The 24,621-nt window shown below is 46.1% G+C and overlaps 1 protein-coding gene across 1 annotated transcript; it reads right to left on the minus strand.

The window, feature by feature from the left end:
• Nucleotides 1–9,336: 9,336 nt before the first annotated feature.
• Nucleotides 9,337–11,924, minus strand: CHST2 (carbohydrate sulfotransferase 2). The gene is made up of 2 exons (XM_019753595.2): nt 11,786–11,924; nt 9,337–11,680 (listed from the first exon to the last, which is right to left on the minus strand). Exon 2 carries the CDS (start codon nt 11,496–11,498, stop codon nt 9,906–9,908), a length of 1,593 nt encoding a protein of 530 aa, XP_019609154.2. The 5' UTR covers nt 11,499–11,680; nt 11,786–11,924; the 3' UTR covers nt 9,337–9,905.
• Between the last annotated feature and the right edge of the window lie 12,697 nt (nt 11,925–24,621).

A 24,621-nucleotide genomic window follows, 5' to 3' on the forward strand; every position in this document is an offset into this window, starting at 1 on the left:
ATCGCCAAACACTTCTTGAGTGTCATTATGAGCTAGCCTTATATTCGGTTCTGAGTCAGAACATATGTAGTTCTCTTTGGCTTAATTTGGCTTAGTATTTCTCTGAGGAACCACTACTGGCTTTTGGAGCAAGCCAGTTCTTTATTAGGTGGGACAGTCCTGGGCATGGCAGAACATTCAGCATTCCCACTTCCAGTCATTAAACACCAGTAACACTCCCTGGTCATGGCGACACACACACACACAGAGATACACACACACACACACACACACACACTTTTCCAAAGGCTGGCCCCCAACCAGATTGCAGAGCCAGTCTGACACCCTAGTGAGAACCACAGGCTGAGTGGAAAGAGTACTAATTTGGACATCAAACCTGACACTTACTGTACTTTCAGACCTTGAATAAGCGACTTAGCTTCTCTGAGTATCAGTTTCTTCTCATATAAGAGGCAGATTGCAATCCTACTTCTGCCTAGTGGTGGCAACTTTCAAATGATCTAAGAAAATATTAGAATAATAGTGTGTTCATTAGGATTGTATTTAACAATCCTAAAAACTGACAGCAACAGCTTAAACAATGAGGTGTTTCTTTTTCCCACACTACAGGTATTCTGAAGGCTGGTGGTCCACGGCTGACGTGGCAGCCCCGGAATGTCATCATTATCCCCAGCTTCTGTCTTTCTGCGAGTGGCTTTTACTCTCATGGCTGCCTCTCAGTCACAACATAGAGACCCCACTTTCCAGACTCAATCTGCTGAAAAGACAGACAGACAGACAGACAGACAGGAGGGAGGGAGGAGAGGAGAGAGGGAAGGAGGAAACAAAACATGCAAAAAAAAAAAAAAAGCTCTGTCTATGTCAGAAACATAATACCTAAAATTCCCCAGCAGACTGCCATATACATCTCATTGGCTATCACATGATCATCCCTACCCATAAATGTAAGGGAGACTGGGGGGTATTCTTAGGTAAGCGTATTGCCTCCTTGAACAAAATTAAGGTTCTGTGAGTAAGAAAGAAGAGGAGAATGGACAGTGGGTAAGGAACCAGCACTACCTTCCATACTTGGTAAACTGCAAAGCATTATGGAAGTGTAAGGTGGTATTATTATGAAAAATTGAAAGAAAGCATCACAAAAATACAGGATCTATGTGAATTTAGCTACATTAATTAATCCACATTTAAGATAAATAAGTGAATGCTCTCTTAGATATCCAGTAAGCATGGCAGCCCAATTAACTAATACGGCCCATCTCTGCCCTCATTTTAACACGGCAATGCAGAATGAAGCACCTTGTGTGTGGCACACTCTAAAGAAAATATCCCCCAATTATTCAAGGTCCCAGGAGAATGAATGAATGAATATAGAAGACATTTATTGGTTTAAGGCCACCTGGTATCCATACTCCTACTTTTGATAATTGCACCCTGATTTTCTTACAGAAAATTACTTCCCCACATTGTGCAGGCTGGTGGGACTGTCAGTCAAGCTGCCCTGCTCAAGTGCCAAGGAACAGAAACCTGCCCCAACCTCAGCCAATGCAACTCTCTCTTCCAGGACTCTGAATTCAAGGGGAGAGGGAGGGAGGGAGGCGAAGAAAAGGAAGAGGGAGAGGGAGGGGAAGGAAGGGAGGGAAACAGAGGTGTCCAACCTTGCTCTTTAGCTGTTCTTCAATTCTGTGGGCTCCCCACCTCTATTCCAGTTAATTTTCCATTTTACTCAATTTGGTTGAGTTGGTTTTGCAAACAAAGAATCTTGACTGATGCCGAATACCATCGCACTTCCAGGCCACCCAGACATTCAGCTGTCTGCTTCAGTTTCAACCGCATGTCCTACTAAAGGTTGACCTTGACCGCATTCCGAAAGGGCACTCCTCTGACACCCGGACATTCTATGGAGATATTGAGAAATATTGGAGTGGCCTGAGCACTGGCAGGAAGGAAGAATATTAAAAAGTCTTCAGAGGAGAATAGGCCAGAGAGCATGGATTGGGAATCGGAGCTGTGATTTCTAGTTTGTGGTTTTCCTCTAACTAGGGACACACAGGACCTCTTTCAGCCTTTCTGCACCTCAGTTTACACACTTGTACATGGCTGAGCTGACTCTGTACATGAGCTTTTGTAACCTGCCAATATTTCCTAAGTTTCCTAGGTCCCCACCTGCCCACTGAGTCCCTAGCTGCATAGCCTTAGAGTTACCACATCTATCAGCCTCCTGAACACCCTGCTCCCAGAGCGGTACCCAGGCCATGTCTCTTTTAAAATGCAGGTGTTTGCCTAGAAGCCCCAGCAGTTGAAGAGAAACTTCCCTCCCTCCCAAAACCCTCCAGGGACTCCTGGGGAAAGCTAGCCCTTCACCGAGCAGCTCCAGCTCCTGGTTCCTGCTTCCCATCTCTCCTCCTGTGGCCCCATGACACCCTGGTTGCCACAACTCTGATCTCTTCAGCCTGTAAACATCATCCACTCCAGGAGAAGCCGGTAGCAGCTTTTCCTGGAGGTTTGGGGAGACGTGCCGCTCAGTAGGACAAAAAAACTCCACGCTGTACCTCATTCTTCCTGTCACTGGCCATTCCCCTCTCTTCTGGGGAGTGTGACTGTGGTGCCCCCTCCTTGGGCTCCAGCACCCTGTCATATTGCTTGTCTGTTACTCTTTCTTTTACCTCTTCCCCTCTCTTTTCAAACTCTCTCCAACCCCCAAATTTCCTGTTCAGGTTTTACACAAATGTTTTTCCCACCATCAAAATGGCCTAGTATAGGTTTTGCTAAACAAAGGTCATTCTAAGAGGAACTTTGACCAATAGCACTTACACCAATAATTACTTTTTTCTTTCTGCTGCAGAAAACAACAACAACAACAACAACAACAAAAATGCACCTCTAAAGATACTGATAACTCCCCGGCTGGAAGTGTAATGCCTCAAACATTCAGGATACATTTCTCAGAAAGCACTTGGCTGGGAAAAATGGATTTGCTATTTTGTCGGTATCCTTTAAGTGGAAACAGTGTGATCTCTGATGTGCCAAGCAAAAAGAAAGTGGCTTTATCACTTACTAGCTGTGTGATCTTAGGAAAATTACCCATCTAAACCTCTATTTACCTTCTGTAAAATGGGGGAAATAATACTTATTCCATTGGATTGTTACGAGAATCAAATAGAATCCTACACATAAAGTGCTTTGCACAGTGACTGGCACATAATGAATGTTCTAGAAAGGGTAAATGATAGTATGCTTACTATTATCACCATCATCATTATTGCTACTTAGGGCATTTGAAAGTGAAATTAAAATGGTGATAGAAAGTTACAGAGAGCACAGCACATTGAGAAGTCACTTGGGAAATGTGAGACTATAAATGAAAAACTATGTGTGCAAAGACTTAACCTAGAAAAACTGCACTCAGGACTCATGTCCTGGGAAGAATGGTGGTCTCACCAGCAAGTAGGCCTGGTTAAATAACAGGGCTAAAAACTATAAATGTGAATACCATTACATATGTTTAATTCCTATTTTTCTTTTTTTAAAAAAATAACATAATACCCCTTTTCATCTAAAGGTACTGAGCACCAATATGAGAACATCAAATATTTTAATTCCTCCCAGGAACTAGTTCAGTCCTAAAGAGAATAAGAGTTTACCAGAGTAACTAGGACATCTGAAAATGGATATGTAATATTTAGACCTCCACATTGTTTCTTGAAAATTTTCCAGTCCCTCAAAAGGGTAAAAGAGGATCATAATGGCAGTGAGCTCCACATGTCAAAAACAAATACACATCACAGCCTCTGTTAGAGTAATACATTTTCCTACGAGTCCTTTAAACATTGTAACATTTCTATTTGACTGTAACTCAGTTGTTACCTTCCTTTTGGGGACCCTAATTGTTTCTATGTTTCAAATATTAACATGGAAAGACCACAGCCGAGGCCTTCCGCAGGCATTATTGCTATTCTTTTCGTCCATGTGAATTTGTCTTCCTTCTCAGTTTGTCTGCCACACACTTGAAGTTCAGGGAATGGCAGACTGCTGCACAGTAACTCCAAAGCCTCTTTGTTGACGTGTCTGCTCCTCAGTCCCTTCTGCTCTGGCTTCCTGGGCTACACCTCCTATTTAGCACTCAATAAAGAGCTCCAGGCATCGGGGAGATGAACGCAAACAGAACCCAGTCCTTCCCACCTGAAGGGCCCAGCCCAAGAGGAAGGAGGCTATAAACAAAGTCCTAGTGTGCAGTGACTGCCATCACTAGATCTATGCATGAGGCAGTATGGGGAGCGAGGGACCCCAAGACCATTCTGCGTCTTAGAGCGAGACTGATGCAAAAACGCTTCAAAAACATCCAGGAGCTTCAATACTGAGTAGGAATTCACAAAGTAGAGAAATGGGAGGCAAGAGAGGGTAGTGAGGGTGGAGAACTGTTAGCCAGGAGGAAATGGAGCTTATCACACCGATAATAACAATAAACCTAGCCGACTCCACTTAGCATGAAGGGGAGGCATGCCAGTTGGCTTGGCACATGCTGCCCCTTTCTCCCTTGAGTTTACTGTGGCTTGACCTTTTGCTTTTCAATACATAGACGTTTTCTCTATATCACACACAAAGTAAATAGAGAGTCCCACAGTAGTTCCAAAAGGGAGGGAACATTATCATTAAGGAAGCTGCCAGCCCCCACAGGCTAAGGACAAGGTCACGCTCTCCATGCTCATGGAAGACGTCCAAGCTATTCCTGGAAGGATCCCCACAAGCTGTCTGTCCTGAACAGGATCAAGACCAACCGATGACTCAGTCACTTGCTGCAATCAGCAAGGGCCCTGGTCATGTGCACACGTTTGTCCTCACATCCTTAGAATTCCATCACGCAAAGTGCGCTTGTCCCAGTAGGGTGTCTGCTTTACTTCCAGTCATACACAGTCGCTCATACCTTTGCACTGATTCTCCTAGAACGTGTGGCCAGCGTCATTTACTGTCTCACGTAGTTAGGCATGTCAGTCTCTGCATCTGGATGCCGGGCTGTCTTCACGGGGCACAGCCTGCGCAGTTTGTGGGCCCCACGCTCAGAAAGGCCCTGCTTGGGTTAATCTCTGCTGTTACCGAGTTGAAATGCTTAGTGATTTTCTTAACAAGGGGTTCCACATTTTCGTTTTGCACTGAGCCCCACAACTTAGGTAGATGATCCTGTCTAGAGGACTAATTGCTTTAAGGTGAATTTCTACCAAGCCCTGTCTCTGCACCTGGGATGGGAGCCATTACTGAACGGTTCTGAGTAGCTTTTGGTTACAGGGATCATTTTCACTATCATTCACTTGGCAGGGTGACTGTCACAAACCTGAAAGTTCAAGCAGTCCAAAAACACTTTTGACATCTGATTACAAACAACTGGCTCAACCAAAAGTTAAGCTGTGGCTTGGCCACCCTTTGTCATCCTGACAAGCGTCCAGATAGGCTCCTGCCCCTTCCAGACTCCTTCAAGTTTATAAACAATACCAACCCAAACACTGGTTCATAATGTTTCCTGCTCTGCAAATGTAATATTCACAATTTAACCATTTCCTTAGCGTTATAGATTAACGGTGTGCAGAACTGAATCAGATGTAATAAAAGTCTAGCCCTATCATTTCAATTATTAAAAACTTGTACCCATGCAGCTCAGGGGCTCTTACCTGACCTGCAAAAGCAGCAGCTGGAGTCTCCAGAAAGGAGGGAAACTATATGAAGAAACTGTGTTCCTGGCCAGCGTAACAAAGTGAGTGACAAAGGGCATCTGTGAACTGTGCATTTACCCATCACATACCTCTAGCACTTCCTCACATTGCATTGCCATTTTCTACCTGTCCACAGTGGATCCTGCCACACAACTGTCACAGGTTCTGAAAGAATAATTGGCCACTCACTCTCCGGAGGCCTGAGATCAAAAGTGCTCTTCGCCACGTACCTGTTAGCTGGCATTGACACGTTCTCTTTTCCAGACCTCAGAACAACACAGAAACTCAATTGTACTCACATGTGCAGGCATGTGTGTTGTGTGGAGGGAGGGAAGAAAGTTGGGGGAAGTGGTAAAGTGACACCGCTTCCTCACTCATTACCATGGAGAACACATGCCTTTTTATTGCCCTCTGGGTCTTCCTGAAGTCATCTCCAGAGACTGGATTGCTAATATGAGCGTTATTTCATTGCGCAGATCCAAACTATATTAATTTAATGGCTTCTCTCAGATTCACAATAATGTCACACCAACAGCCTAATCCAGCCACAACTGTCTTACGTGCAACAGAAATCCTGGACAGAACTAGCCCCCTGGCCAGGCAGGGGCTGCATGGGAATAGGCAGCCATTGTCTCATTCAGCATCCACAAAGGCACAGCTCCTCAGAGTAACCATTCCTGTGCCTGGGGAACCCACCTCACCGTCCCTCAAACTGTATTCACCACAGTCACTAAGAATCACATGGTTCCTGCAATAATGAACGACTTTCTGGCCCGCCTGCCCTTCAGCACCAGGGCACCATTCTGATCCCTGCCTGTATCCGGTTAATGTGACAGGAAAAACAAATAATGAAAAGCACACTTCTCATCTGGAAACTTTTACCCCTCCACATTCAGAAATTCTGAACTTTTGTTTTTAATTCATCAGTGGGAAATATTGGTCTAAGCACATTCACCCTGGAAACCCTGAAGCTATTTTCGTTGCCCACTCCTCACACCTAAAGAGAGCCTAATGCCCACTTCCTTCAGCAGGCTTTGCTGAATGGCCTGGCACTGTCTCCAAAGAGGTACCACATTCTTCCTCTTTCCCTTCTGAGCACTTTCAAAATCTGACAGTTACATGTTTCATTCACTCATTTCATAAATATGTACCAGATACTCTTACGTGGTAGACACTGAAGGGTACAGGATTTGCTGTCCCTGCCTTCCAGGTCCCTGGGGGTCAGTCTGAATAGGGCTTTTGAGCACCTCTGAGCTAGCTCCCTGAAACTCGAGCACCTCACTCACCCATGTCGTCGTCTTGTTCCAAAGGCGTATTTGTTGACTAAATGCAATGGGTAGGCTTCGTTTTATAAATAGAGCTTTCTAATTAACAAAGGCATTCCAGAGTCAAAGGGGTAGGTCAGGCGGACTATCAGTTGAGCAGAGTTTGAGAATAAAAATCACTCTGATGACCTGCTCTGAAGAATATTTCGTCCTGCTGATGGATATATTGCCAAGTTGGGAAATGTGGAAGGATCTCTTTCACCATTTTGCTGTCTCAGAAATGGTCACAGGCTCTGTTGCAATTTGTTGTGGCACAGGTCTGTTTGCACCAAGGGCTGACAGAAGCTTATTAATGCCAAAAAATAGTTCTCTCGTTCTCAAACTTGTGGCAGCTGAATGTCATTGATATGATTATCTCGGCCTTTGGTGGGAACTACACCTGTCTCACTTTCCTAGAATGCAACCAGGTACAAGTCTCCGGAGCAACAATTCACCTTTTCAAATTACAGAGCCCAGGAGTGGCAGAACAGAGAAAATGCAGCTGCTACAAAACAAGGGAATTACAGGCAAAAAGCCCCATTCGAACAAAGCCAGGGAGAACTGTTGGTGTTTAGCTTAAAATTTTACCTGAGCACAGGCCACAGCCGCTCTGCAGGCTGCAAGGGCTGAATGCAGCATCTAATGTATTTCTAAATACAAGGTCCCAAAACATTGTGATTCCATTTGAATGCAATCAAAGTCCTTCAATATATTGAAAAGAATGCATTCAACTGCTTAAAAACCCTTCACTCAGAAACTAAGCATGGATTTTACTGTGATTAAGTGGTAAGAGCTGAGTCTAATGCCATATGAAATTTGTTTTTAAATGGTTATTTTATTCAGAGTGGCTGCTTCTTAATGATGCTGTCTTAATTTCCTCTTAAGCTTGTTTCATCTATAGTCATCCAACATTAATATTTATTTTGTTCATTTAATTTTAAAGTATTCTTAAATTAAAGCTATTACAAATATTCTACTGAAGATAATCAGCATAGGCGCTACCACAAAAATATCACAGAAAACAGGATCAATATATTATAGCTGTCATCTGGCTTAATACACACAATACTATAAACTATTTTAGTAAATTAAAAATAAACCATTCTAGAATGTGTTATAAAATCGACTGCTAAACACATCTTTGTTTAAACCTCTGTGCTTCTTTATCTTGGAATTCTTAAGTGTAGTTTAGGTTTCACACTGTAATGAAAATTTACTTAAGAATCATCTTGTTAAAATATTTCCCATGTACATATTTTATCATACTTTACTTGAAATAAAATCTTCAGCACTTACCCTACATAGATGGGCCTGAAGAGATCTCACAATATATTATAATAGTCATTATAATAGTGAACTTGTACCCTGTTCAATGTAATATATTAACTACACTGTCTCTTGTTACTATTCAGGCTCCATAACTTCTTATTGTAATGTGACATCCTGCAGAATGTCCCCATACAAATGGGCTCAGGACAGCAACAACACAATTACCGCTGCAGGAAAATTACAATGGTTTCTTTCCTGGAAAACACCAAATCTCAAAATCCAACACACTAGCTCATAATTCATTTTCAGATCTAAAAGAAGCTCTTGGCTAAAGCTGTATACTAACTGCCCCCATGGGCATCACAAATAAATCAGTATAAATTCACATTCTCTTTTGCACTAATTTGGATGGTAAGCAAAGAGCAGAAAAGCCTGTGAGTGCCCTTAGATTTTCAGATCAAACTTCCCTGTTCATATGTCTCCATATACTGTCAGAAGTAGGAAAACACTCCAGACACATACACTTCTGTCACTTTTCTAACCAAAGAAGTTGCAACCATTGCCAACAATACATTCACACTAATTGTTGAGGTTTGTGTTCAAATCATAAGAAGTATTTTTTATTTACATACTTTTCTTTTTTAAAAAATATTTTTTCTGAACTAACCTCAGGACCAAAACATCATTCTCTGCTAAGACAAGGTTCCCCAGTCTTAACTCAGTAATCAAAACCGAATGCCTTCAGATTCTCAAGGGGTTGCCTCTTCCTTTCTGTGTTCCAAGCGGAACAGGAAAGCAGTGTGTGCTTTCTCCTCCACTGCCTGGACTGCTTCTGCCTTTAGAATTTGAATATTTGTTCCCATTCCTGGGCACCTGACAGGCTGTGACTTACATGTGAGGAAACAACTCCCAGGTTCTTATCAGGGAGTCAGAAGCTGCTCCCACCCATCTTAGCTGTTCTCTAGGAAACAGACTGGAAAAGGGGGTTGTGGAGGGGAAGCAGATTCTGTCTGAAGCTACACAGATTAACACAGGTAAATCCAAAGTAATGGAGGCAAATATAAAAGAATATTATTTATTATCTTCTTTATTAATACTCACATAGAACCTTTGCTTTTTACAGAAAAGTCTACTTTAGAAGGATGCCTCCTTGGTTTATCATGCCCAATGGGGCTTTTTGCTCTGGGACCACTTCCCCTTTCTCTATTCCAACCCCCACATCCAAAGTACTCTTTTACATGTTCACAGATACCACAAAAAATTTGTAAACAAGATTTGAGTTACTGGATCTTGATTTAATCAACATCCCTGTGGAGGACAGGCAGTGGAGAGGGTCAGACATGGGAGAAAAGGGAGGAGAGAAAAGGCAGGGGAGGGGACAGGAGGCTCGCTGGTCAGAACGTTCAAGTCTCGCTGTTTCTGAGATGTGTGTGTATTGTGACTGTCCCTTGGAATGCAATGACTCAGAACACTGACAGCAAGTGCCTGTGTGGTTCCTTATATTATACCGGTATATCTATAACAGAATTAGGTGGGCTTCCTCAGTTTGGGTCTGGGCTGTTTTTGTTTGAACACACCACAATCCTCTTATGGGTGTTTCCCACAGAGTCAAGTCTCCCGGAGAGCCCTCTCAGAGCCGGGGCTTGCGGAGCAGGGTCTTGCTGAGATCTTTGACCTCCTCCGGGCTATTGACGCGCTCGTAGCCCAGCACGGCCATGGGCTGGTAGCAAAACTCCTCCACCTGTTTGATCTGCTGGAAGGTGAGGGCGGTCCGCCAGGCATTGGCGGCCTGCGTGGCGTTGCGTGCGGACACCACGAAAGGCTTAGAGGAGGAGCCCGAACCACTGGTCATGTTCAGGGCAAACTGCTCCATTTCGGGGCTCACCAGCAGTCCCACAAAGTCGTACACCCTCCGTAGGGTCTTCACCGGGTCTCCTACCAGGTCCTCGTACCGCACCACCAGGTAGTGACCTTGCAGCCAATCGGGGGGCTGCAGGGCCGTCTGCAGTGTCTTCGCCATGCTGTTGCAGATGACCTCCATAGCGCCAAGCGCGTGGTAGTCTGCCGGACCACCTACACCCTCCTTCTTGGCGCCAAGCTTGTGGCCAGCGGCCTCCAGAAAGGGCATGCGATGGGCTCGTGGGTCGCGGCTACGCACGACCTGGAGGCTCTCACGGATGAGACCATGGCGCGAGCGGATGCGTGAGCTGGCCACGGCTCGGGGATCTCGCACCAAGTGGATGACCTTGAGGTCCAAGGCAGGGTCGCGCAGCAGCGGCGCCAGCACAGCCACGTCGAAGACACGCACACCCTTGATGACCAGCGTGCGGTACTTGCGGCACTCCTCCTCGAAGCGCGCCAGGCGCTGAGGTGGGCACTTCTTACACACGCGATCGTCCACCAACCCCACGACCTCTTTGCGATAGGCAGGGCAGAGCGGCGACGAGCACACCACCTTGTTGGTGGCCGCACCGAAAATGCCCAGCGTGGTGAGGTTGCGCCCCCCGCTGCCAGCGGGGCTGTACAGCTGGAAGACCGAGAGATCGCAGCGATAGAGAGCGCTCAGCATGTCCCTCGCGGCCCCTTGCAGGGAAACGGCATCCCCTGGATACAGTTTTTGCCACACGTGCCACACTGGCTCGTAGAGGAAGAACACCTCGGGGTTCTGGTTGAAGAGCTCGCCGAAGAAGGATGAGCCTGAGCGCCAGGTGGTGAACACGTACACCAACTGCCGCTTGTCTTCGCTGGCCCCGCTGCCCCCGCTGCCTCGGGTGCTATTGCGGGAAGGGGCGGCAGCCCCCGCGGCAGCGGCGGGCGCTGCCCCGACGGCTGCTGCGGGAGGACGGTACGGAGTGCGGGGGTCCAAGCGGGTGTGCGCACGGCGCGACACCGCTGGAGGGGGCCCCGGGCGCCCCCAGCTGCCGCCAGCCGCCCCCGCCGCGACACCAAGCGGCCCGTCGGGGCTACACTGCTGCAGCGGCTCCTTGTGCCACTTGTAGTCCAGGAGGTTGAGCATCGTCAGCACGAGCAGCAGCGCGTAGCCTGCGCACAGCACCAGCGCCTTCCTGCGGAACACCTTCATTCCGAGCGGAGACGCAGGCCAGCGGCGGCCCGGGCGCCGGGGCCACGGCGGGAGCAGGGCGCGGGCCGCGGCTGCAGGCGCGGCCGGGAGCAACCGGGGGGGCGCGCCCGGGGGCAGGGCTCGCAGCGGGCTGCGGCTCATCACAGGCACAGCCCTGGCCGGCGGCGCGGCGGAGGCGGCCCTGCAGCCCGGGAGTGGGACGCAGCGGGCCGGCTTCGGGCGCGGGGACTGGGTCCGCGGCTCCGAGGCGGGCGTGGCAGCAGCGGCGGCTGGTCCCCGGCGCCCAGGGCTGGCACTCCCATGGCAGCGGCTCGGAGAAGGACCTGCGAGGGTAAGCGGAGTAAGCCGATGCGCCCCATTCCGGCTCCCAGCCGCCTCCTCCGCCTAAGAAACGCCCACCCTCGGGTCTGCCTGGCTCCCCAGCTCACCTGGAGCCGCCGGCGCGACCCGGGCCAGTCCCGGATCGCGGCCCAGCGGTCTGTCCTGCTGTTACTCCTTCCCCGATTCCTCGCGCGCTGTCTTCTGCTGGGGGTCCCCGTGCTTCCGAGGGGGCCACGGGACTCGGCAGCCCAAGCCCTGAGCAGAGTTTCCGGGCAGCGGGCGTCCTGCGGCTCGGGAAGGGAAACTTTCACAGGGCCCGGAGCTCTGCTCCACGCTCTGCTGAACCCAGTGCGCCCGGCTCTGGCAGCGTCTCCTCCGCTTTCTCGGGATCGCAGCTTCCTTCCTCGCTCCTAGGGGCGAAGCCCGCTGGGGGGAGGGGAGAAGGGGGCTTATACGGGACCCAGCTCCAGGCAAAGCGGCTCCGCCTCTCTCGCTGTCGGCCTCCGCGCCCCGAATCTTCCCATCTCTCTGGCGGCGGTGGATGGGGCGCAGCGCGACCCTGCAGCAGCGGCAGCGGCGACAGCTGCTGCTTCCATCACCCAGAGGATGCCCCGGCGGGCACTGTCGGCAGCCCCCGACGCTCCGCAGCCTCGGACTGGCCCGGAAGGATCCTACACACACAGCTCTTGGCAAAGGAACCGGGGTCTGCAGCGCTCCTTTGCCCGCCTCGCCCCCGACACCAGCTGCTTCTGGCCAGGGAGGAATCCGGGCAGAGAAAGCCCCTGCCGCCGCGCGAAAGCGGCGCCCGGGAAGATGCTGCTACCCGCCTCCCCCTACGCCGAGCCGCTGCAACGCGCTCGGGCCGGCCTCTGCGCGGCTCCTGCCAGGCGACGCCGGGTTGGTGCGCGTCGCCGTCTGTCGCTGCGGCTCCTCCCCTTTGCCGCGCTGCCCTCCTCCTCCGCGCGTCCCGCGCCCGCCCCCCTCGCAACGCCCGCTCCCGCCGCCACTACCGAGGCTGCCGCCTTAGGGGCTGGAGATGCGGGGCTGGATTTACAGCGGCGCTACTTGGGCCGCCATTCGTGCAGCGGAAGGGATAGCAATCCGTGGGCAAAACGCCGGGGCGCGCACGCGGGGCTCGGAGCGCTTGGGCGCCCGGAGGTCTGGGAAACTTGGATTCTGCGTGAGGCTGCCGGGCTCAGCCGCAGATTTCGCTCTCGGAAAGAGTTGGTGATAAAGTTTGGGCAGAAATCCTCCAGCGGCCGCCCACTCCGCTCTTCCCCGGGGGTCAGCACAGCCTGGCTCCTCCGGGAACCGAGGACGCCCCGGCCGCGCCCCGGAGCGCTCCGAGGACGCCAGGCGCCACTCGCAGGCTTTCTACTCCCGGCTCACCCGTTTCAGCTGCCCTGAGGTTTCTCCCACACCGAGGAAGTAATAAATCTTTCTGACCCCGGGGTCAAAGAAGACGCATCAGTTTTCCGGAGGGCCGTGCCAGCCGGGTGTCTTCTCCCGGCTTTACTCCGTCGATGGAGGGGGCAGTTTCGGGCATATTATGCCCCCAGCAGAAGCTCTCCCCAACTCGGCTCGGAATGTGGCGTCCGCTGTGACTGATGTCCTCAGGGGATGGGGGGGATGGGGAGTGACTCTTTGTTCTAATTTACAGTAAAATTCTTGTCTTCTTGGTTTTAGAGATGAGCTCAAACCATTCGACCCTAAAGGAAACACCGTTGTTGGGAGTAGAAGGTCATTTTTGAGTTGGTTTAAATGCTTTCTTTAAAGATAATGAGGAAAAGCTTTCTCTCTCCCCATCTCCTGTCTCCTCTGTCAATTAAGTGAGCCAAAGCAGACTAAGCCATAACCTCAATTTCATCCCTAAATTGGGGACAATTAGAATAGCCTTCCGTAACTGAAGGTGATTGGGTGTTAGATGCCCAGATGATTAAGCACCAGCGGAGGCCTTGGCTGAATCGCGACGAGTCTGATGCCCGCTAAATACCACTGATCTGGAGCGTTTGGTTTGCCTCTTTGTCCCCAGGGAGTTTTTGGAAGTTTGACAAACATAATGCAAATTTATTTTTGTACTGTTTTAGACAGCCTCTCTCAGCCAGAGGATCCTTCTAAATTTAAAATGTTGCTGTTTCTGTTGTTATTCTTCAGTGAGGCTTACAGAATCTTCTAAATTCTAGGACTCTAGAAAGTGATTTACCTCATGTGGTTTTTCAGGGTAGGAAAATGTTTAAAGAACTTTACTTAACCCCTTTTTCCAGAAAAATCCATAATGCCACGAGTAGAGTTCATATAATTCCCCCACCCCGTGGTTCTGATAAAGTGTAAGGATGAGGCATTTCTAGGAGAGATTTTATGCAAATAGAGGGAGAGTAGCACTCAAATTTTACCTAACATAACTTCTGGGAGCAGGTCAGGATAAACAGACGTTCATAAGCCCTGTTTACAAATGAAGGTGATAGAGTTTAATTGAAATAACTCCCATGTCTTCATTTCTGGACTCACCTGCCTCCCTTCACATGCTGTCTCCAATGTCCCTTTCGCTCCTTCCCTTTACCCTTTCTCCACAAAAACTAAAGTTAAATTGGCATATTAAAAGACTGATGGGTAAAGGAGGTAGTTGGGGAGTGGTTGTCACTGTGTGAAGGATATAAGTGATAAATGTCTAACTATTACATTGTTTTGTGCACCTGAAACTAATAAAAATAAATGTTAAAAAAAATCTCGATCTGAGTATTCAGCATGATTCCAAGAAAAATAGTATCTAATACTTTTAAGTTAGTCTCTGGCTTTGTGATTACTCAGAAAGCTGTGAATGGCAGTTATTCGATGTAAGTACCTTTTTTAAACAAACTTTTTCATAGAAACAATTTTGTGGCAATTTTGTAACACTTACTATAGTTAGCAAAATAGTAAATCCATTTGCCAGACGCCCCCACAATGAGTGCTCAGCTGGCATAAATTTACTGTTTCCTGCATCTCCACCCTCTCCTTACTTGCACATATTTTACGGTATTGCACCCTGTCATGATTAATTCCAAACTTTGTTACAACCAGTGACATCCAAAGACTCGTAATGCCTGGTGCATTTGTTCAGAGACTTCTTTCATTTTAACCCACTTATCCTTTTAGCACAGTAATGATCCAGACATATAGTAAGTCACATAATAATTTCATTGGCAGGGGAGCCAATCATACCACAGGGCTGTCCTTAATTTCAGCTCTTTTTCTCCTTCAGTCTCTCTCTTCTCTGCTGTCTATGATATGGAAAGGAAACTGCTGTGGCTTTTACCTAATCCTGGACAAATAGCTCCCCTAAAATTCTGGGGAGCTGTAGACCCAGCCTGTGGAATATGAACAAGAGATCTTCCAGCACCTTCCACCATAGTCTGAATTGGGAAAAGATGGAAGGCTGGGTTTCCTGGACACTTCCCATCCAGGCTTGTCTGTGTCACTGGGGGCCTGCAAGTCTCCCCTCTGGGGAGTGTGTGCCCTTGGGCACCAAGATAGATTCCAGTCACTCATATGTTCAGCAAATGTGCATTTTCAATGGAACTTGAGTACACGGAATTGGATGAATAGTAATCTTGATTTAAAACATATTGTCATCATCAGTCCGAGGGTGGCCATTTTATGATTTTAAGTAATATAACGAATACTGAACCTATTACAGAGCACAAAAACTCCAGAGGTAACCACTCTACTTAATTTTATTTAAAAATGTAAATGAAATGGTCAAGTTCCAAGGGGAGGAAAAACTTTCCTTAACTGTCAAAGAAAGAAACAGTCTGAATAGTTTTATGATTATTAAGGAAATGAAGCAGTCATTTAAAATCTTCCCATAAGAAAAACAACATGCCCAGAGTGCTTTAAAAGAGGGATCTACCAGACTTTCAAGGACTAATTTCTATCTTATACAAACTCTTCCAGACAATAGAAAACAAGGGAATACTTCCTCAACTCAGGGAAAGAAATAGGTCCTTTTCACTGATTAATATATATACAAACCTCCTTATTAAAATAGCAGCAAAACATATGTAATCGAGTGTGGGAATACAGACAGTGCACTACAGCCAAGTTGGGTTTATCCCAGGCATATCGGGATAATTTAATAGTAATAAATAGTTATCGAACACCTACAAGGTGCCGGGTGCTGGTCGGACTCTGTGGGACTCAGAAGGGGAACAGACAAGCCTGGTCCCTATTCTCATGGACTGTATACTCCAGCATAGGAGACATTCAGTAGACACACATTTAAACAGATAAAATTATTTTAGAGAATGATAAGTGCTATGGAGAAAATAGAATAGCTCAGTGTTGCAGCGAGTGGCTGGAAGCCGTACAGTGAGTTGGGGAGGTGACCCTTGCAAATAATGAGGAAGCGGCCCTGTGCAAACTGATGGAGGAGCATTGTGAGCAGATGATAACGGCAAGTGCGGAAGATTTGAGGGGGGAATGAGTTTGATGTGTTCAAAGAGCAGCAAGAGGCCCGTGGGGCTGGAGCCAAGGGAGAGCGGTCTCAGGGGCCCCCTGGTAGGGGGACACCCTGCTTTGCAATACCTGAAGGGGTTTCCTTAACTTTAGACTTTAAAAAGCACTTTGTTAAGAAGCACAAAAAGGATGTTATGGGAGAAATGTGCTCTGGGAACTGCTTCTCCAAGAACAGGAGCAGCTAATTATTAGGTTGGTGCAAAAGTCATTGCGGTTTAAAAGGTTAAAAATAATTGCAAAAACCGCAATGACTTTTGCACCAACCAAATGCATCACCCTGGTGTCGTCCTTATTTGAGTACCGCTGTCTCTTCCCCAGGCTCCATCTGGATATGGTCAACCTTTCAGCATCTTTACCTTTTAGACCCAGCCCAGCTGTCTACTTCCTGGATTTCACCCCAGCCTTAAAGGTTGGCAACGAAGCCTTGGAATTTCTGTCCGCAGTTTTCCTTCCAGACATTAGTAAATAAGGACAAGCTAACTGGACCAGGAGATGTTCCCCTGCCACGACTAGAGACACCACCTTCTCTAGTCTGCCAGCCATTTCTCTGCTGCCTGGAGTGGGCACGCTCTTGGGTTCTGCCTGACCCCCATCCATTCTCCCTTCCTTTGGTAACAGTGTCTGAACCACCCCACCCTATTGTATGTGGCTTTGGTAGGAACTTTGGCCAAGATACCCCTCCTTTCCCTTCCTCCACAGGGGCATGCTAGCAAATTAGATGTTCTTTCCATGAAAGTTCCCTTCATTCCTCTATTCATTCAGTCCATATGTACTGAGCCCCTACTATGTGCCAGGCAATCTGAATCTTCATCAGAGAGACCAAAAGATGGAAAACAGTTGCTTCCCTCTCATCCCAACAGTACAGCCCTAGAGAGATGTCCCATTACCCTTTCAGAAGGGACCCTGTCCCTTATAAGCCTATTATTTGGTTTTTCCTTAGATTCTGTGAGCTACTCCAAATGCATCCATAAATTTTTGCCTCTTCCCCATTAAGATCATTAGAATCAGTTTCTGTTATTTACAAGCAAAAATTCCTAATGACATGGTGACTTACCACCTCATTACAGATTTGGTTTCATTCGTGCTTTGTCTTTGTGCCTTAGTCTCCATCTGCCCTTACAGCAGTGCTTTCTCTTTGAGTTCCCACCTTTAAATTCTAGTATCTAGCCAGCCAGTGACCCTAAGGAACTGCAGCCCAGCCCGCACATCAGCACCAGTGACCTCACAACTCACTCCTTTCCCTGGCCCTATTTATCACCAACACTGGCTGGGCTGCTCACTTGTAACCCCTGACCCCTTAGCTACACAGCCAGGACTGCTTGCACACTAATTAGAATTCCTTTTTAGTCAGATTTATTTCCAGAAACCACTCTAATCATTAGTATCTCCTGACTTCTGTGCCCAAGGACACGCTGGGCTCCTTTATTAATTAATTATAGCCCCCACCCCATTTAAAAATATACGTATAGAGATGTGAATTGGCCCACAAAGATAAATACAAGAAAACTGATCAAAGGGAAAATAACATGAAGCCAGGGATATGGTCTGTATAATGATTCATTCCATTAAGTCCAGTGCAGTTGGTAAAGATGTGTCCAAAAAAAAATGGCTCTGAACTTCCTAGTAGCAACAGTAAAGAAGTAAAGTTGCTCAGGAGATCGACAGCTTTGCCTACCATAGAGAACTAAGAAAAAATGCTTTCTTCCTTCTATTGTAAGGTTCAGTCATGTGATTCCTTTTTTTAACTACTTTATTCCCAATACTAGAATAGTATCTGGCATATGAGTGCTTGGTAAATACTTGGCTGACTTACTATGGGTCCTTCTAACTAAAAGAATTACGTGGTATAGAAAGTGGGCTAGGTCCTTAAATGTGTCTCTACAATCTGCAATGAAAATAACTAAAGAGTTGAGGCAGAAGGTGTTGGTTCTTATAAGCCCAGTAACTGCAACCTAATGGCATAATGTCGCTCCTCGGTTCACTAAGGGCAGTTTTGTGTGAAGCACATCCACCATGCTGAGGTCCTGGCCTGCTGGTTCATCTCAGCAGGATGCATGAAGCTATTTATCATTCCAAAGTGTACAGGGATGAGCAGGCTTCTTGGAGAAAGCATTGCCTGGAAACAAAAACCCAGCTCTGTCTTCTTCACATTTCCATGCCAAACATCTCCCAACGGTAGTAAAAGCTATGTCTTGCACCATCCACAGCTGGAAAGTGATCTTGAAGTGTTTGAAAATCATTTCACTTCCCCAATCTTCCCCCTTCGTGTCCCAGGACTCATGAATTATAAACACACTAAAATAGGGTTGAAACTGGGAGCGTGCAGTGTGCCTTGCTCTAACCACTGCCCCTTGTCCCCAGTCTGCAGCTCCAGTTTCCAGGAATTCCTCTGTGGAGTAAACCTGTTCTCTCCATGGAGGGCCTGTCTCCTGACAGTCAAGTGCTTAGTGGCCAGCCAGCCCTGGATCTGCTGGGAGATGGCCATCCATCCTACTGTGGACCTTCTGGATCCATCTCGCACCTGGTCCTAAACAGTCATGAGGGATTATGCTCACTGTATTTTGAAACACAGCATTTAAAAATGTGGAGAAGCTTTGATGCTGAGATTTTAGTCCATGATCAGAAATGCTTTAAAAATAATCAACCAGTCACCAAAATCAACTGTCATGAAGAAGCAGAGATAATATCACATTAGTAGGAACTCTATGGGACATCCACATGGCTCTGCAGTAATCAAATTCTGTTTAAAATAGATAAACGATGCCTTCGGTGTGATTTCTACCTCAGTCACCCCAGTAGCTGATAAAAGGCTGTAAACTGGAAAACCCTTTCTATATTGACAGAAGGAATTAAGTCCTTGAGATTTAGAAACAAGATGTAGTAGCTCATGTACAGAATTGGGAATCAGCCCTGGATTCAATTTCCTGTAAGTTTACTACTGGTTCTATGTTCCTGGACGGGTATGTAATCCCTTGAGCCTCAGTTTTCCATCTGTAAAATAGGGGTCACAATAGCTGTCTCACAGAATGGCTAGGAAAAGCCAGGGAGAGTGCAGAAGTCAAGCACACAGCATGTCATGGAACGGTTAGTAAATAATTCAAAGTGTGATCAAACAATATGGTGAATGTTTAAATTAAAAAATTATTATAGTAAAAACACATTGCCACTAATCCCCCTCAAAATACTCCCCCTTGCTTCGAACACACTTATCCCATCGTTCTGGCCACTTTCTGAAGCAGTATGGAAGTCCTCTTTCGTGAGTGTCTTTAGTTGTGCTGTCATGGCTGCCTCAATGTCCTGAATCATTTTGACTTTGGGGAAGAGCCAGAAGTCTCACGGTACCAGATCCAGTGAATAAGGTGGATGAGGATGCACTGTAATGTTTTTATTTGACAGAAATTGCTGTACCAGAAGTGATATGTGACATGGAACGTTGTCATGATGGAGGATGATTTACGGCACACTTTAAAACACACCTTCTCTCAACCATAGTCACACCCGACTGACTGCACCAAACAAGTTGAAACTTGTCACACACTGTTACCAAGGTTTGACACTTCACTTCCTGTATTGAAGATCCCTGCCTTTCCGTTGGATGGCACTCGGCAGCAGCATTCACCCGATCGTTTCATCACAACAGAAAGGCTCCGTGTCACACATTGCTTCTGGTATGGCAATTTCTGTCAAATAAAAACAGTACTATGTCTTCATCCACTTTATTCACCAGGTCTGGCACCATGTGACTTCTGGCTCTTCCCAAAGTCAAAATGACCATGAAAGGTAAATGTTTTGAATCTATTCAGGACATTAAGGCAGCCACGACAGCCAACTAAAAACACTCATGAAAAGGGACTTCCAGAATTGCTTCAGAAAGTGTCAAGAACAAAGGGATAAGTGCGTTTGAAGTGAGGGGGAGTATTTTGAGGGGAATTAATAGCAATGTGTCTTTCAATGTAATACATTTTTTTTAAACTTAAACATTCACCGTATTTTTCGATCATACCTCATAATTGCTGCCCCTCTGGTGAAGGAACTCTCCTCCTTTGGGAGGAATGAAGCCAGTTAAAAGAACTCAGGGTGTACAAGAAAGAAGGATGCCCTATCACTTTCTTTATTTTATTGTTAGGGACATTCGGGGACTTGGTTTGGTGAGGGCTTTTTTCAAGGTGAGGAGGTTTCTGGTTGAGGTTTGTAGGAGCAGAAAGACAGAGAGAAGGAGTCAGTGGCAGCAAAGAGAATGGGGCTTGTCGCGATGGGAAATTTGTTGGCCTTGACGTCCACTGGACTTTGCTCCTCAAAATGTGGTCAGTGGATCAGGTGAATCAAGGTCACCTGGGAGCTTGTTAGAACTACAGAATGTCGGGCCCCAGACCTCTTGCATCAGAATCTGCATTTTATAAAGACCTAGTTAAATCAGCCACTATCCACACAGCTTTTTCCTTTTGCATAACTAGCCCGGGGTTATAGGAATAACAATAATAAAAGAAATTCAAGCCATAGACCCTGACCTCAGGGTGCTTACTTATGGAGGCAGAGAGAGAGTCAAAAAGGATACAATAAAGTTAATCTTTTAACTCAAGACAATGATAGAAATACAACTTCAAGGCAGTACAATATTTACTCTAAAACTGACAAGGTCTATAATGAAAGATGTAAGTCTACTTCTAAATATCATCTTTCTGCTTTCCAAGTGAGTTTCCAAAGATTGGACACTTGATAAAACAGAATCTATGCAGGAGACATATTGATAACCTAGGCTACTCATTAAAAATAATAATAATAATGCCCAAGGAAGAATATGGCCCATTGAGAGCATGTGGATTCATTCCAGAAACGTTTACTATACACACACACATACACACAGAGACATACATATACGTACACAAACATACACACACGCATACACACACACATACACCTACACACATATACACAGAGACACACACATATACACACATACAAACACATACACGTACACACAACATACATACACACACATATACACACAAATACACACACACCTGCATTATAACAAGATCCTTGAGTAGCTGCTCTGCACATTAGATTTAGAAGCACAGTAACAGCCATTTTGGTGTTTAATGGTGGGTACACACCTACAATAAATAACTCAGGGTCACAAAGCTGGGTAGACACTGGTTTTCCCCCACTCCTTTTTGTTGCATAAGGTTACAAGCTGCCTAGTAGAGGCTTCTTCTGGAGCAGCTTCTAGCCTATGCAGTGCAAATTTAAAAGAGTTGCCTCCCTCCCCACCCTTCCCTGCCCCAGCTACAGCACCATGCCAGGGTAGACAGCTAGTGAGCAGTTGCTGGAGCTGTTGCCCAGTACACAACCTACACAGCCATATGAGGGCCTGTTCTTAGCACAAAAATAAGTAAATTCCCAGGACTAGTCCATCACTCTCAACTTTGGTATTTACCAAAAGCGATAGAATTAGCTGTTTGCTTGCATTAAACAGATTGAAAATTATGGCAGCACTTAATCACAGTAGCAATACATTGTGACATCAATTCTTTCTGAAGAAAGACAGGGCTTCAGGCACATCACAAGTCTTGCAGTACATGTTGCCACACATAAAAGCAAATTCCATTCTAGGCAGTGTTATCTCCATTCTTGTAAGTTATAGGAAAACTATATGCAGAAACATTGCAATTTTCCACAAGTGACTTCTGTGCTCATGTATTTAATTTTTGCAGTGCATTGGTGAATTAAGTGGAATGGACAATTTTATACCTATGTTGTTTTGGCAGTCACAAGATAGAAAATCCAACAGGGGAAAAAAATGGAGAAAGAAATTAGCTCTCAACCTAGAGTTTTATTCTGCATCTTCTCAGCTCTATAGTTAGTCTTTTCCTCTCTTTCATCTTCTATGAGTTCTGAATTCCCAAAGTTCTATGTCAACTCTTTATACTTTGGCTCAGATCTTGCTTAGTTACATGCTGAAAACTTGGATGCAACTTTGGCTCAAAATGTAACAGCTCATTAGTTTTCCGATGATACATCCTTGTCCTCTTACACATTTCTCTTTTCTCAGTCACGACATAACATGTGGTTTTATTTACTTCAAAGAAGCGACCTTTCAGCTCTAGTGCAGTTCTGCCACAGACATTTCTAGAGCACAAAATGTTTTGTTGATTTGTTGAACTGTTTCTTTTCCTCTGCCTTGTTAGCTGTCTATTTTTATGCACGATTTCATTGTTAGGACACAACTTATTATACAGAAAAGTCTCTTCTACAAATCCGTGTTCCACTTACAGTTTTTGGGAATCTACATTTTAATGTCACAGGTCAAATTCAAATCCAATACATGTCTAAACTCCTAGCTTTCATATGAAAATATATTGTTTTCTTCATCTCCAGCTAATGCCCTATTTGTCATTTATTTCAGGATCTAATTGACTTGAAGTTTCAGTATAACTTAAGAAATTAGTAATTTATTATACTGAGATATCTGTTTTAATTTTCACGATTAACACCTAGGTTCACCCAGATTTATCTTTCCAACACTATTTTAATGATGGATATTTCGCTCCTTTTTCCCAAAAAATCTTTTCTGCCCAGAACATAGAAGACTGGTGGGCTTTCGATCAACTGTTTCAGTTCAAGGCTTCATACTCATTGTGGAGAAGCAGTCATTGTTCAGCCATTGCCACCACCTGGACTCTGCCCAGAGAATGGAGACATGATGCTACAGCATCGTAGCACGTGGTGTTGTGCCTGACAGAATGGCAGTGCCAACAAAGTGAGAGTACCAGTCACTAATGACAGAAGAAAGGCCTCGCCCTCTGGTTCATATGCATGGCACTGCTCTGGATGCTTTTATATCCCTGGCCCATTTAATTCTGCCTGTTTAATAATGTGGAGGCCACAACATCTTCATGGGTTTGCAGCACTCTTGCTGGTGTCGCCAGATCAGAGCGCCTGGATGTCCACCACTCAGATTTTGCCCCTCTGCTCGGCCATATTGGAGAAGAGCCCAAGAGCGAGCTGTTATTTGCTATGCTTTGGTTGAATGGCATTGTTTCTGTAAACAGCTGCATTTTTCCAACTATGTTGACCATCAGCTTGGATGTTTATGGCCCTTATAAAACTTCCATATCACATAGGCAGGCAATTGCCTACTTAGGTTCTGCTGGACACCCTTAGAAATACATGCACAGTAACTGCCGATGTGCCCACAGTCCCAACCTGAGTCAGCAATCCTTTATATCCTTTAAAAAATCCACACAGAAGATATGCCCTAACAGACTATTATCCATCTGGAAGTTCCAGGCATAGTGTTCAATATGCGCTATGTGAACTGGAGGCTCACATCTAGCCTAATTCCATGGTCCCACCTGATTCAAAGTATTTATTTACCTACAAGATTGCCCCACATCGCTGCTTCTTGCTGTCAGTAGAAGGTAGATAACGTCATCTGCTTTCACAGTCATGGTTCACTTTCAAAACAATTGACCAAACTCATTTTTATACTCTCCCACCAGAGAAGGATAGAGATTTCAGGAAGACTGGAAATGAGGCACTAATTTTGCCCATGAATAGGTAGGTCCAGTGGAATTTCAGCGTCCTTATGTCATGATTTTCCCCAAGGACCACTGACTGCCTAACCCTACGCTAGGCTTATAGAAAGCACATACAGAACTCAGAAAGGAAGGTCTCTTTCCATTCTCCCATATCCAAGCATTCTCCTCCCAATCGCTCCCACAAGAATGCCACCTAACTGTAGCCTAAATGCACGTCACGCTCGTGGGCAATGTGAGAAATACATAAGTGCACTGAGACTGCATTTAGCCACTGACTGCAAAGAAGGGCTGAGGAGAGCAGAAGCAGCCCAGTTGTACTGCACGTCCATGATCACGAAGGAATGCTCAGGGGGTCTGACCTCCAGTTCTGTGTTTGTTCTCTAGATTCACAAGCTTTCTCAAACTGGGGTCTGAGGAACTTCTCAAAGTGAAGTTTAACCACACCCCTCACCCCACTCCCTGAATCATTGTCTCCAACAGTGAGTCCTAGAAAAGTCCTCCAGCTGATTCTAATGCACTTAAATGGGGAGCCACTGTCAATTGCAGCACACACCTTGACCCTCAGGCTTTCACAGTCCTGTCTCCAGTGTGCAAGGCCCCTTGCTCCAATGCCAGTCTCTTTCCATTGAAAGCCAAGCTAAAAAGCCTCCTCCAGGGGGCCTTCCATAATTACTACAGGAAGAAGACATAATAAAAGACGTAACAAATCTTTCTGTAGCTCATGCTTGAACTTATAAGTTTGCAGAGCAGACCTGTGTGTGCAGCTCCTTGTGCTGAGTTTCCCAAACTCATTCATTCCTCCACCACTTTCTTGCCATAGAACAAGGTACCACTTGTTCTATGTCTATTTAATATTGTCTCTCATCTGACCCACTGTTCAAGACGTAACCTGTTTATTTTAAATAGAA

The sequence above is a fragment of the Rhinolophus sinicus genome, linkage group LG01 (genome assembly GCF_036562045.2).
Source record: "Rhinolophus sinicus isolate RSC01 linkage group LG01, ASM3656204v1, whole genome shotgun sequence".
NCBI lineage: Eukaryota > Metazoa > Chordata > Mammalia > Chiroptera > Rhinolophidae > Rhinolophus > Rhinolophus sinicus.